Consider the following 15,008-nt stretch of genomic DNA (forward strand, 5'->3'; position numbering starts at 1 on the left):
GAGGGCTCTTAGGGATATTGCCAAATGAATGCAATTCATCAAATTACCACAGTTATTGCCACATAGACTTCCTGGGGCCTTCGGGGACCCTGGGGCACTCATTATTTATTTATTTATTTATTTACCAGTGACAGAGCACATTAATCAACATTCCACCTCAATGTAAATGCATAAAAGTTAGCTAATGAGCATTTTTTTCACCTTTTGTTTAAATTGTACTCAACGGGGAGTTTCACTGGGAGCAATGCTCTCTTTTTCCCTGATCATACAGTTACACCTTTACACCTGGAAATCCAATAGGCCTACAGCCTGCAGCCCACTGAGCAGCCAAACTGTAGCAGGTCTATCTGTGGGTGAACAGTACAACATGACATGCACTTGAAACAGCCATAGTTTGGTTACATTTAGGCACAAAAACTATGTGGTTAGGGTTGTGATAGGAAAGTGAGTTGCTTTCCACATTGCATCGTTTTTCTTTTTCTTTTAGCATGTAGACTACTACAGCTGCCCATACAAGTGCATGCAGTATGCATATAATTGGGACATACTACTCTGTCATGACATTGCGCCTTGAACTTTGAACCTCTTACTCATTTATTTGCTGCACAGAGGATTTGAGGTCAGAAGAAGCAGGAAAGTATGCTGGCTTGCAACACACTGCAAAACGTGAAACATTTTTTTGGAGAATATCATTTGTCATGGTATGTTTTAAAACATACTGAATATTTTTCTGGCTCTCTAATTAGTATTCTAGTATGGGTATTAGAATGCACCCACTGTTTGGGTTAAAAGAAGTACATTAATGCTGGAAGTTATCTCAGGGGGGGTGTTGTGTAGGTTGCAAGACTGCAAAGAGACCCTTTTTGAGCAGCTTGGGTTAAAGGCCTTACTGAAAGGCACCTAAGTGATACACATTTATCCTGAGTATTGGACCAATAACTTTCAGTTCACCAGCTCACTTCTCTTTAGGCCACCACTGTATACCATCTGTAGCCCATGGGCACTTTATTCACTCGCCCACTTTAAACAACATGATGATCTATTGATAATGATTTTGGTTATTTTCAAGAAAACCATGGAAAATGGCTAGATATCAGATCCAAAATTAAACTCTTATGAGCTATTTTTGTTATTATTATATTTGTCCAAACCTGTACCTTTAGTTATACCAGGCATTAAAATTAACAATAAAGTGAAGCAATGAGTATGATTAGGCACTTGCAAATGACAAGATAATATTTTTTCCATGTCACAGACTGAAAGGACATTCCAATTATAGGTCAAATGCCAAAATAATAAATTTGTTAACAAATTAGTCTAGGGCTAAACTAAATAGTAAATAAATCAAATACATTTCACAAAAAAATGTTCAAGTAAATACATATCAATACTTTGCTTTTCACTGTAGCTTTTTTCAGACTGCTGAGGGCTTCTCTTAAAGTTGTGAAGAAATCGAAGAACTTTGTTTTCAAGAATCTTATTTGTTCTCAAGTTCTATCTTAGGGAAAAAGTTAAGAATAAAAAAAAAGTTAAGAATAAAATAAAGACAAAAAAATTCTTCATGAACACCAAATCTTCTTAAATTTTGTCTTAAGAGCAAAGTTAAGAAAAAAGTGGCATTTAAGAAGCATTTTTTTCTTAATAATGCTATTTTTATCATTATATTTGTCCAAACAAATGTAACTTTAGTTGTACAAGGCATTAAAACGAGCAACAAATTGAAGAAAACAATGCTCAAATTTTTTGTTTCATGACTTTACTTGTTATTCTATTAAAATACTAGTAAAGTTATGATATGAGAGATTGGGTGAAAAAAAGTATTGCATTGAGATTACGACAAAAGTGTGAAGAGAGGGTTTCTTTGGGTTTCCTGCACTTTGGTGCCTTTCAAAAACAGGATGCAGGAAGAGTGGGGGGAGCAGCACGATATTCATATGTTGACTCAGCTCAACCAAAACGGGCTTCAGGTGGTTGTTTACAAACTTTCCCCTCCGGTACACCGCACCGCCTCGACAGGCTGCAGCACACATGCAGTGTTGACTCCCCCACGGCTGTTTGTTACTGCAGAGACAGAAATGAGTGGTGAACCTTTACAGTACCTCATGTAAATCCAGTATGGTTTCCTTTTCTGGGGTTTGAGCATGACTAAGTTGTACTGTGGGTGGGGGACGACATGACATTAATATCAAAAGGAGATGGGAAACACCTTGGTCTGTCTTTGTGGCCTACTTTCTCACAAAACAACTTCAATTTCTTTAGAACAACTGTAAGGGACATCAAACAAAAGCTGTAATGTCTATGGGAACACATAATGATCAGAAGGGTACATAACATTAATAATTAACACATTAAACTAATATATCCTCCTTTTTATGAGAAATTAAGCTCTTTTTTTCTCTGGAACTTGGGAAAGTTTTACACCTTCCTTCTATATCTTATGAAATAGTAATGAATAACATCCTTTGTATATGAAAAGGTTCACTCCATTCCCTCTCAAGAGTCCCTGTTTTGACAAAAAAAAAGAAAATTACCAGCAACAATGTCCCTCGGACTATCTGTTCCACTTCTTAGTTCCTGAGTCACATCCCCATTCTTTACATGCAGTTTTTCACTTCTTCCTTTAAAATAAGGGAAGAAGAACTTTGCATGTTTTAGTTTTGTACATTTTATGGACTTGGTTTCAAGGGCGTCGCTTTGTGTTGAAAAGCCCAGATGAAAAACAAAACAAACCTCTTCAAACAGTCTTCAACATATGCAGTTTTAGGGCAATGAAAGGAGGGATCAGTATGAGGTCAGTGTAGATAAGGTCAAGCAAAACAAAATAACTGTTTTGTAATGGTGTCAAAACGGCATTGTCCAGGCTACTACAGAGTCGACAGCGCAAAAATACTATGCATGTGTGAATTTGTTTCTTCTATATTTAGATTGCATTTTATGTTATCTTATTGTGCAAATTAAGCATGCTCGTTTGTACGTTTTTCATAACATTTTTAAGCAATGCCATTATGCTTTGAATGATGAAAGGGGGCCTCTCTTTAGCTTACTTGGTAGAGCGTGCATCCCATGACCGGAGGCTGAGTTCAGGTTGATTCAGACCAGGTGCCTCATGTTATCCCCTCTCTCTCCCCCAATGTTCTGTCTGTCTTCAGCTGCATTATCTAATAAGGGCAAAGGCAAACGTATTGGAAACATGTCCTCAGTGTAAATGACACCCATGCTTGGTGTAGCCACAAATTTATCTTATTTTCTATGTTTTAAAGTATTGCTCACTGCACTGATTTTATTGGTGGTGGGCACGATTACTGGAAGTTGGGCAGTATTAGAGGTTATATATGTTGCAATCACCCGTTCCTGTTTTGGTATTGACAGAGAGAGGAGGTGAGCCTGGGGGTGACCACTCTCACACCATTTTCTCCCATTTTTAGTCCTCTACAGCTTTTTTTGGACTCCCATAGGCCTTCAGCCACAATACAAGCAAACAAACGAAGCTTGTTCTAAACCAAGACATGTTGGTTTATTTTTTGCCCTCAAATGACAAATAGGCTCATTAGCGATCATGCACGGACGCTGGGACACAAACATGTGACATGAAGCTAAAGTTTACATTGTACAACATCTAAAGATGGATACAAAACCTGTTTGTTGAACAAACAGTAGAACAAACATCTGCATTTACATCCATATGTACAAAATGATCTGGATATCAGATATACTACTGTAATATGCAAGATACATCACTCAAATAAAACTTTGACAGCCTATTTATGAATGTAAAAAAAATATTTTTGCATCAAACTTAGACTGAAGAAGCCCAGAGATTGGCCTTATGCAGCTGTTTCGTATTAACATATTTAAAGTCCCCCTACAGGAATTTATGTAAAAATACTCTGCTGTGATTTATTTTTGATTAAAAAGTAAAAAGAAAGAACTATGAGGGGCTGAAAGCAAATCTTCTCTTTTATCCTCATTGAGAAATTCTGGATCTGGCCTCGAGCCCCGCCCATCAACGCTGCTTTCTATAGGTTGACTGGTGGATCGGCGGTGTGTGTCAAGATGGCGAAAAAAATATCGACAAGATTCAACCAAACACGTCTGAGCCTCCAGACTCAGATGTGAAGTCCAGACTCGTTGTGCATCTAAAACAGCAACTAGTGACGTATCAGAATAGTGCGTGTACTTAGTATCTTTTTTTGTGTATGCTGTAACTGGCCATGGCTAATACATCGTTAGTGGCTGTGAAACATAAAATAATATCTGCTACGATGTTACAGTGTGTCTTCGCTCTGTAATGACAAGTCTGGTCTTTGCTGGAGGTTTTTTATGCTTTGTATTGGATTTCCAAGTTCCTAATCTAGCTTGTCTGGCATATGCTGCACAGATCTCTCCTCCTTCAGTAGATGAATGTGAGAAGACAGAGCTCTCTATTGCACTGGTACAGTCAGTGTAGTCAAGAAATGGACATTTAAGAGGACACAAACATAAGAAAAATACATTTCTGAGAGGAGGGGGACTCATTTTAAAGTAATCCCCCTATTCATTTCCAATGTATAGCCATACTGACAAAAGAAAGTAAAACTGCTTCTTTTTCAATGGAACTTCTACACTGTTGTGTTTCATCCTCTGTTCACTGGAACTGAGAAATGTGGCATCATGGGAAAACACTGATGTCTTATTAGATATTCCCCAACAAAAAGGGATTCTTTGTAAGAGTTTCTGTTTTCTTTCCCATCATGCTGGATATAACTGTGTGCTGCACATCCTCACCACACACATACTGTACATTGTCATCATATATACTGAAGGGCCCTCCTTTGGCCAAATATAGAACTTCAGTTTTCAGTGAAACTGTATCAGTAATGTTCGAGTCCGTCCAACAGAGGGCAACATACTCCTCACTCTCACTTTCCTTTCTTACAGGACCAAAGTATGTGAACTCTCAAACATACCACCCATGTGATTGTTGAACCAGGGGCATTAATATGCTGCTACGATGGCCTCTGCCCCTCTGGGAAGAGCTTTTCACAACATTTTGGATCCTGTCTGGCTGCAGGGATTTGCACTAAGCTATTTCTAGCAGCTCTGTTAGTTCATTTGATTTCACAGTTGCTCATTGTTTGAGCTTTGCACACTCCCTTGCCAGCAACTTCAAAGGCCGCTCCTTTGTAGGTGGCCACACACTGGCTGTCCATGCTTAGGTCCGGCTGAATCTGCTCCCACACCTTCTTTTTGGGGTTCAGCTCTTTGTCTGGCTCACCTGGAATCAAGAAATCAGTGGTGAAAAAAGTATCCAGATCCTTTACTTAAGTAAAAGTACGGTAACGCTTTATAATAAGGTCCTTAATAACCATTAATTAACAAGTAATAAGGCATTGTTCTCGCTTTAGATCCGGTAGTTGCAAAAAGCATAGTTAACTTATAGTTAACTTATAATAGATGAGCAATAAAGTATATTTTAATATCAATAACCAAACAAAATAAGATTAATAAAGGCATGGCAAAGACATAATGGGTGGGTCATAGGTGTTTGTAATGCCATTATTAACACTTATATAAGCTTATAAACACACAATAATGTTAATAAGCATCTTGTAAGGACTTACAAGGGCCTTATTACTTGTTAATTAATGGTTATTACAAGGACCTTAATATAAAGCGTTACCAAAAGTACTAATACCAAACTGTGAAATGACTCCACTGCAAGTAAAAGTCCTGCATTCAAAACTTACGCAAGTAAACGTACAAAAGTTTCAGCATAAAAATGTACTTATAAGTATTAAAAATAAAAGTACTCATTATGCAGAATGGACCCACTCAGATTGTTTTATACATTCTAAATATATTATTTGAATATTTGTATTGATGCATTTATGTAAGCAACATTTTAATTTCCTCAAGATAGGGCTCATTTAAGTACTTAATATACTGTTATGAGGTATTATTAAGAAAAAAAACATCTTATCACTTAAAATGTATCATGATTTTCATGTCAAACTTAACCAAAGATGACAGCCAAATGTAGTGGAGTAAAATGTACAATGTTTACCTTAAAATGCAGTGGAGTAGAAGTTTAAAGTTACAACAAATGGAAATACTCAAGTACAAGTATCTCATTTTTTTTAAAACTTAAGTACAGTACAATACCCCTGTTATCTACTCATTCATCACTATTGCAGGACTGATGACTCCTGTGCTTTCTGGCATCATGTGAAAATAAATAAGTACTGGTACGGTGATGTATGGAAAAGGATGAAAGCAAGTTTAGGATATGAACTACCTACTTTTGACTAAGACTTTTAATGTCATGAATTTATTTTATTTTTTTATTTTTGTTCCTTTCATGAAAGTGGACAACAAAATGTGTACAGAGACACACTCTACACCTTCATGATTAGAAAGGAGCAGCAAGAAGAAAACATTTCTTATGTTTGTCTGCCCCAACTTGAACAATAAAAATAAAAATGAATGGTAAATTTAACACAGGAACACATTAAAAGCAAAGACTAAATTAAAATACCTCTAGTGCCATCAGAAAAAGCAAGGAGATGGTGTAAAGATGACCCATCCCCACCCAAAAAACTGGTTGGACATTGTGGAAGAATTGCATGATATGGAGAAATTTACACATACTCTAAGATTGCAACAATCTATATGCTATGAAAAATGGAAAGTGGACTGTCTATAAAACCCATGACAAAGACTGAAGAGACTGGACTATAAAAAGCAAAATATGTGGTTTTTTGTTTGCTGACAACAACAAAAAATATAGCAGTATTTAGCAGTTCATGTCTTTGCAGCAGAACGAGGTGCAGGAATATGCTGCCTCCAATCTCCTGCTCACTGCTCTGCATAATATCACTATTGTTGTTGTTTTTTTGGCAGCAAAAAGCTTAACCCTTTATCAGGCAAAGAACTATATTTGGTACCTTCAGGTTATATTTCGAGAGAAAAAGTTGCAAATTTACTAGATTAAAGTGGCGAATCTGCGCAAAAAAAGTTGCAGATTTACAAGAAAAAAGTGAAAAAACAACTTTTTTCTCCCAGATTCACCACTTTAACCCTTAATAGGGCACTCATTGAAATACTTGCAAATTGCAAATTTCAACCCTAGAGAATATTGGAGGATATTATGTGCAGATTTATGAGATTTAAAGTGGTGAATCTGGGAGAAAAAACTTTTTTCCCACTTTTTTCTCGTAAATCTGCAACTTTTTTTCCGCAGATTTGCCACTTTAAATCTCTTAAATCTGCAACGTTTTTCTTGTAAATTTGCCACTTTAATCTAGTAAATTTGCAACTTTTTTTCTCGAAATATTGCCTGAAGTTACCAAATATAGTTCTTTGCCTGATAAAGGGTTAAGCAACATTTATTTTCCTAAAAAAAATTATGTGGAAAATGATTATGATTATCATAATATTCCTAGTGTCGCTTTTGTTTGAAATCGCTGTTTTAGTACCTGGGAAGCCCTGGAAAGTGACTCTGTCCCCTGGTGCAGCTCCACTCGGAGGCTCAAGGATTTCGACTTTCTCTGGTGAGCTGGCACACAGGAGCACGGCCTGGGACAGCACTCCTCTCGTCTTGGCCGGCTTCAGATTACACAGCAGGACTGCCATGCGGTTCTGCAGCTGCATGAAGGAGAAGAAGAGGAAAAAAAGACATATTTACAGCCATGAAAAGAGAAAATAAAGCCTGTTGTAGCTTACAACTTCAAATACTAATCATAAAAATATATTCTAAATAACTGTCCAGGCGCTTACCGTTTGTCTCATTTATAAATCTAAGGAAGAAAACAGGAAAACTTTTGATCCTACAGGTCTCTGAGGTTTACCAACATTAAACATTTTTCCTCATCTGGATCCTCGGTGCCTTGCCATGTCTCTACACTGCCAATCAATATGTGCTGTGTGTGAGTGTGTGTTTGTGTGCGTGCATGACTAAATGCGTGTGTGTGCATGTTTGTGTATGTATACTTACAGATGTGTATGTGGGGGAGGGAGGGGTGGGTTTTGTCATTTTTATTGTTTGCTTTTATCCTTATTTTTTGTAAAGCACTTTGTGTTGCATTTTTATGTATGAAAAGCGCTATATCAATAAAGTTTGATTGATTGATTGAAAAGACAAGAGAGGCATCTTCTGCAAAAAGATGAGGAAAAGTGAAACCCCACATTTTATAAAATGATGTTTGCCACATCTTAGATATAATTATCTGAGGTGGATCCTCTTAGTATTTACTATATAAATCTACAATGATAAAAAAAAAATTTATTAAAAAGTTTCCAGTGAGACTTTTAGAGAAAGTATATTAATTATATTTTTTGGCCTAATATCTACCCTGAATTTCATGCATTACTTTCCATTTTACTCAGGGTCCAATTTTTGGGGAAATGGAGTTGTATATAAGAGCAGCATTGTACCTGATCCAGAGAAATGTGCTTAGCCAGTTCGCTGACCACCGTCCTGGGAGAATCTTCTCCCACGTCGACCTGCTGCACCAACAGACCGTCCGTCTCTGGAAGCTGCATAGTCGTGATTATACGTCCAACACGCAGGTCCAGATGAGACACGTCCACCTTCGGGTCTTCTTGACTTGTTGCTGCCTGCTTCTTCTCTGCTCTTTCCCCTCCTTGCATCAAAGAAAGACGAGCACTATTGGTCCATGTACAAAAACATTTACTGCTCCACTTCTGTGCAATATAAAAATGTGTTTTTTTTACAGTGATATATTTTATATTTACACTTTATTTTTCTGCCATTCCACAGTACAATCCAACATGGTCTCACAGAAATCCGTGAAATAGCCACGGATTTCGCTTAACTCAAAATCCGTGGAATAGCCACGGAATCGCTCAAATTTCCGTGAAACTGACACGGATTTCGCTACAATGCAAGTTAATGACAGTCATATCCCGTGGCTATTCCAACATACAAAGTGATTATGTACATTCACTGAGTGAATATTTAGAAAATAAAACATATATTTCTCGCTAGAAATGTGATCAAAATCCATTTTTATGCAGAAACAAAGTCAAAATATTAATTTTTTCACTAAAAATGAGAGAACTGTCGGCCATGTTTTTTGTTCTGACCGCCGGAACCTTGAAAGTCACGTGACTTGGAACAAACCAATAGGAAAAAATATCAATGGGATGGCCACGGGATATGACTGTCATTAACTTGCATTGTAGCGAAATCCGTGTCAGTTTCACGGAAATTTGAGCGATTCCGTGGCTATTCCACGGATTTTGAGTGAAACGAAATCCGTGGCTATTTCACGGATTTCTGTGAGACCAGGTTCGTACAATCACTGTGAGCCAATGCAACAGGATTACATTCAATGTGCATATTTTTTTTAATGTATAACTGAAATAAAATAAAGTCTAAGTCTTAGTCTAAGTCACTGTTATAATAATCATGCATACAAATTCACAATGGATTTAGGATTGAAATCTTTTTTTTAATGCAATGTTCTTCACACTCTATTTCCTCTATGTGAGCAGAAATCTGATATAATAAAGTGCTAATGTGTTGTGCATTTTCAGCACAGAACGTCAGACAGTAGATATTCATCAGGTGTTAAAGAAACATTTATATAGTGATAATAAGCCAACAGAGATCTGCAGCACATGATCAGATTTGAGATTTTAACAGTTTTGGAAATGCACTTTCCAATTTTAGCATGACAAAGTCCCTGTGCACAAAACCCAGCTCCCCAAAGAACTGTTTTTCTCAGCTTGTAATGGAAAACTTGAACTGAACTACAGAGAAACTCCGACCTCAACTCTCCGGCGAACACATCGGGGATGAACTGGAATGCAGACTGTGAGCCAGACCTTATCACCCAAAATGAGTGCCTGACCTCACTAATGCTTCTGAGGCTGAGTGAGAGGGAAAATCCTTGCAGCAAGGTTTTCTAACATCCTGTGGAAAGGAGAGCGGAGGCAGCATGATAATGCCCAGGGTTTTTGGAGTGAGACCAAGTTTTATGTAAGTTTAACAGAAAATAAAAACTGAAAAAATGTAGTCTTTTCATAGTTTCCCTCTTCTCCCACTACAGCCCAAAATATATATACTAGGCAGGTTTTAAATGTTATTCATTCAGTAAAATATGTTAAAATTTCACCTATCAATATCCTTTATTTAACCAGGTAAAAAAAAAGTGACCTGGCGAAGACGGCAGCACAAAAACAAAATGGTAAACACACAAGACACAAATAAAATACAGTCACACACTACAAGAAAATAATTGGATTACATGATTACACGGTGCAATCACAAGATCCAATTGAGCTTTTTTTCTATCTTTCAAAATTGACTTAAATTCCCCCAGAGTTATAAGATGTGTCAATTTCAAGTCCTTCTGCACACCGTTCCAGGTAGACAGGGCAGAAAATTTAAAAGGTTTTTTATTTTATTTTATTTTGTGTTTTGTTGTAATTACTGTAGTTTCATATTTCAGATTCCTTTCCATCATTCCAATACTTCACGACTTTGTCAATTAATTTGTTCCTAATGACTTCATAGTTTGTGTTATCTGTTTCTATTTTAATTATTGTTTTTTAGGTTAAACTACAAAATACTGCTGCCGATGTGAGTGCATCGGCCTCCATATCTCTGCTGTAATTTAAACATGAAACATGTGCAGGTTGCTCTTCAAAACCCTCTTATAACCTTCTGATCAAAACGTATTGTTGAGATTGCAGCTTTGAGACACGAAATACAGGAGAAAAGGTGAGTAAACCAGCCAGCGCAGGTCAGATTCAGTCCTATGTGGCCATGTTGAAGACCTGTAGGCGTCACAGAGGCGTCTGTGTCCCATTTGGGAGCAGACTGTGACACAAAGTCTATGAATATTGAATTTTTCCAAATTTTTTGCCAAACAACAGGTGTGAACTAGAAAATTTCCTCTGGGGAAATTCTGAAAGGGCCACGGGGGCTACTGCCGGTGTGTGTACACTATGATGAGATTCTTCAGAGATTTCAAACTATGCCCTTTAACCTCAAAATGTGTGTGTGTGTGTGTGTGTGTGTGTGTGTGTGTGTGTGAGTGAAACGTGTATCTAGAGGAGTGTGCGCGCTTACGTGCGCATTTGTGTGTGTAGCGAAAATCGCATAAAGTTACCTGTGTGTGTGTGTGTAATTAAAATCACATAAAGTTACCTGTTTGTGTGTGTGTGTGTTTGAAGCATGTGTATGTATGTGTGAGGAGTGTGCGCGTTTACGCGCATGTGTGTGTGTGTGTGTGTGTGTGTGTGTATCTGTAACTGTAATCACATCAAAGATCAAAGGCAATCAGAGCAGAGCAATCAACAGAATTAACTGACACCTGTCCCGGAACAGTGACAGCAGCCAGAGGTGGACAGACTGGAATTTCTGGCCTCGAACAGAAAGCATTTTTGGCAAAACCAGAATACCTATCATTGATCCGACTTGGCGGCCATGAATAGATATAATCTTGCCATGCAAAATATCACGACACTAAGCTTTTTCCCCCACTTCTACTGCCTATTGTTGCTTTTATTTTAGCAGCTTTGTTGTGCTCCCTCAATAACAACACACTTGGCCAATAAAGATGTTTCTCTTTACATAAAGCTTTGTTTAAGTTACCACAAATGACCAGAAACTTTGGGGCCAGGTAAAGGGGGTCAGTAGGCGAGGCAATCTTATTTTTTGCAGCATATTTCAAACACAGAAGTAATAGAAATGTTTTGCATGGACAAGAAAATGGCATTAAAAAAAAAAAGATCTAGGGGTCCTCAACATGCATATGCTGATTTGTGAAGTTTGTATTGTGTTTGGAATAACATCTGATTAAAATGTGTATTTTGTTTAACCAGAATAATGCTCTTGTGGCTAAATGGGAGCAAATCTGCAGCCTGGATAGTGTTTAAGAGCAGCTGTAGGAATGACTGCTCATGCAGACCCACCGAGGTGTCATGTTGCCTAAAGTATGTGGACACTAACATTACCTTCCCTGGACTCACCTTTAGGCTTGTTGTACGTGGACACTCGGCCGCGGAAGCCCATCTCATGCAGCTCCCTGCGGACGGTCCTGGGGCTCACGTTGGCCCCGGAGGCGGTCTGAAACTCGGCGGTGAGAGCCTCCACCGACGGCAGACAGTTCTCCAGCGCCACCCGCTCCAGCACTTGGCGGTCCTCCTCCTTGAGCTTGTGCGGCCGGCCGCTCCGGGGCAGAGCCGTCGTTATTCCTCCGCGTTTCCACTTGAGGATGACAGCACTGACGGTGGACCTCGGCAGGTTTAACAGGGCGGAGATCTCCCGGACAGACTTCTTACACAGGTGACAGCCGACCACGGTGCCCCGCTGGAAGTCGCTGAGCTCCTCGCTGCGGCCCATCCTGCCGCTGGTGTATGCAGACTGCATCCTGCATTGATTTCTCACCTCCTCCCTCTCTTCCCCCTGTTCTTCTTCCATGTTTTTTAAATGCTGCTGGGCGTATTACTGCCCTCCACAGGAGAAAAAAACACAATCTTCATACAGTCCATGCTTATAAGTAGGGACAGTGGTGTAATGTAATTAACTACATTTACTCAAGTACTGTATTTAAGTACAATTTTGAGGTAATTTACTTGAGAATTTCCATTTATGTAGCTTAATATTTCTACTCCACTGCATTTTTGAGGCAAAGGTTGTACTTTTAACTCCATTACATTTAGCTGGCAGCTTAAAAAAATAAAATAAAATAAAATAAAAATAATAATAATAATAATAATAATAATAATAATAATAACTAGAAAATGTCCTCAGGGGAAATTCTGAAAGGGCCATGGGAGCTACTGCCGGTGTGTGTACACTATGATGAGATTCTCCAGAGATTCCAAACGATTAATACTAGTAATGTTATGATGCTATATTACATGCAAGGAGCACACCTACAACAAGCATTCCATTTCAAGTATTTATTTATACAGCAACCTATGCCCTTTAACCTCAAAATTTGTTTGTGTGTGTGTGCGTGTGTGTGTGTGTGTGTGTGTGTGTGTGTGTGTGTGTGTGTGTGTGTGAAACATGTGTATCTGGAGGAGTGTGCGCGCTTACGCGAGCATTTCTGTGTGTGTGTGTGTAACTAAAATCACATAAATTTACTTGTGTGTGTGTGTGTGTGTGAAGCATGTGTATCTGGAGGAGTGTGCATGTGTGTGTGCATACATGCGTGCGTGCGTGTATCTGTAACTGTAATCACATCAAAGGATCAAAGGATCAAAGGCAATCAGAGCAGATCAATCAACGGAATTAACTCTAGCTGTCGAATGTTCTGGAATAGTGACAGCAGCCAGAGGTGGACAGACTGGAATATCTGGCCTCTAACAAAAAGCATTTTTGGCAAAACTATAATACCTATCATTGATCCGACTTTACTTTGAGCATCCTGAGTTCTTCCTTAACAGCTACATGTTTTTTGTGAAGAAAAATCAAGAAATAGCTTTGTAAGAGTGATCTGAAAAACTGTTAAATATGCTTTTCTACAGAAATCTTACTGTGTTTTTAATATGGGAGCCAATGGGGCAGTTGGTGCGTGTTGGTGGCGCATCTGTGCGTCCTACGCCCAAACTATAACTCTGACAGCTTTACCAGAGGATTGTGTTTTTTTATGTATAAATTATTTCTGTAGAGTGGAATTTACAGCCTGGAGCGCAGTTTTCAAATTTATTTTTTGACAATTTTTTCTCTCCTTCTACACTCTGGCTATGATGTCACACACTGTGAAACGAACATTCCATGCAATACACACCCATTATAATCTCAGAATTTCTCCAAAAATGATCATGGTCATTGAACAGGGATTGATAAAAAACTATATGACCTATTGAAACGTGGATTAATACGCAGATACACAAGACTTGTGTCTACTATTTAAAGTTTAAATGGAGTCTTGAGGTGAAATTATGCCGGAAGACGTTTGAAAATCTCCAATGATTGTTCTTTTTCGCTCATTTTTTCCGGCCGTCCCATTCACTTCAATGCAAAATTTTGGCAGTTTTTTACGACTTTCGTCGCAAAATATATATATATCACAATCTGATTTTTACTTTGATACTTTTAGTACATTTTATTGCTGATATTTATTATTAATAATAATAATAATAATAATAATAATATTGTACTTTTAAAAAAGAACGTACTTACTTTATTTACTACAATTCATTGAGAGCTTTAGTTACTTCTACCCACTATATTTAGCTTAACTACATTTTCTTTTATAAACTGAACCACCTAACAGTATATCAAGTAGAAGGGTAGTATTCCGACCTTGACAACAGTAAAAATTTCATAATTCTCTACTAAACTTTTATATTATTAAATGTACTTTTTATTCCTATGTTTTAACTTCTGCACTGTTTTAATGTTTTATATTCAAAGTTTTACTTTTGTGATTTTCTTTTCATACATAATGTACACCAGTGTTTGCTTTTAACTGAATTTGAAGGGTGGGTGGCGCAACCTTGTGGTAGCTCATTGACATTATGAAAACCTGTGTGTCTGATCCTTCTGTGGCTCCACTGCTCTGTTTAATAATATCAAAGAAAAATTTGGCCACAATTTCCCACATACTGTTGTGATGTATGGAAACACAATTTCTGCCGTTTTAAAAATAATTCACCACCTAAGCTTTCTCCCATTATGAATTGCTTTTAATCCCATAATGAGACAGTATCTTATAAAAGTTTACCATTAACATAACTGACTCGTTTACTTCATCATAAACTTGTATTTATTGGAGTTTTTCCTCCTCACAGTCAGGAAACACCTCACAGTCTTTCCATTTTAAAACACAGCACCAGTGTAAACCTTTAAATAAACCAGGTGATGACGTCAAAAGACTTGAGCAACAAGGTGTCGTCAGGAGACCTTACTGATTCATCACAGATCACTTCTGAAATATAGAAAATCAGAGTTTTATCTGGCAACTAAGTACATTGACTCAAATACAGTTTTACCAACTTGTACTTAACTTTCAGTATTTCCATTTTCTGATACGGTTTTACTTTAA

General features: G+C 37.8%; 1 protein-coding gene across 1 annotated transcript; it reads right to left on the bottom strand.

Moving 5' to 3' along the window:
• Window positions 1-3,736: 3,736 nt before the first annotated feature.
• On the bottom strand, window positions 3,737-12,388 carry LOC131978396 (aminoacyl tRNA synthase complex-interacting multifunctional protein 1-like). The gene is made up of 4 exons (XM_059342036.1): window positions 11,980-12,388; window positions 8,413-8,621; window positions 7,455-7,623; window positions 3,737-5,254 (listed from the first exon to the last, which is right to left on the bottom strand). Exons 1-4 carry the CDS (start codon window positions 12,377-12,379, stop codon window positions 5,088-5,090), a joined length of 945 nt encoding a protein of 314 aa, XP_059198019.1. The 5' UTR covers window positions 12,380-12,388; the 3' UTR covers window positions 3,737-5,087.
• Between the last annotated feature and the right edge of the window lie 2,620 nt (window positions 12,389-15,008).

This window comes from Centropristis striata, chromosome 1 (genome assembly GCF_030273125.1).
Source record: "Centropristis striata isolate RG_2023a ecotype Rhode Island chromosome 1, C.striata_1.0, whole genome shotgun sequence".
Lineage (NCBI taxonomy): Eukaryota > Metazoa > Chordata > Actinopteri > Perciformes > Serranidae > Centropristis > Centropristis striata.

What these genes read in the sequence shown, in the direction of transcription:
- LOC131978396 (XM_059342036.1), bottom strand. Translation starts at nt 12,379, where the DNA reads ATGCAGTCTGCATACACCAGCGGCAGGATGGGCCGCAGCGAGGAGCTC. An exon ending in AGCACATTTCTCTGGATCAG is followed by an intron (nt 7,624 to 8,412) that starts GTACAATGCTGC and finishes TCCTTCATGCAG; the next exon opens with CTGCAGAACCGCATGGCAGT. An exon ending in CACTTTCCAGGGCTTCCCAG is followed by an intron (nt 5,255 to 7,454) that starts GTACTAAAACAG and finishes TCTTGATTCCAG; the next exon opens with GTGAGCCAGACAAAGAGCTG.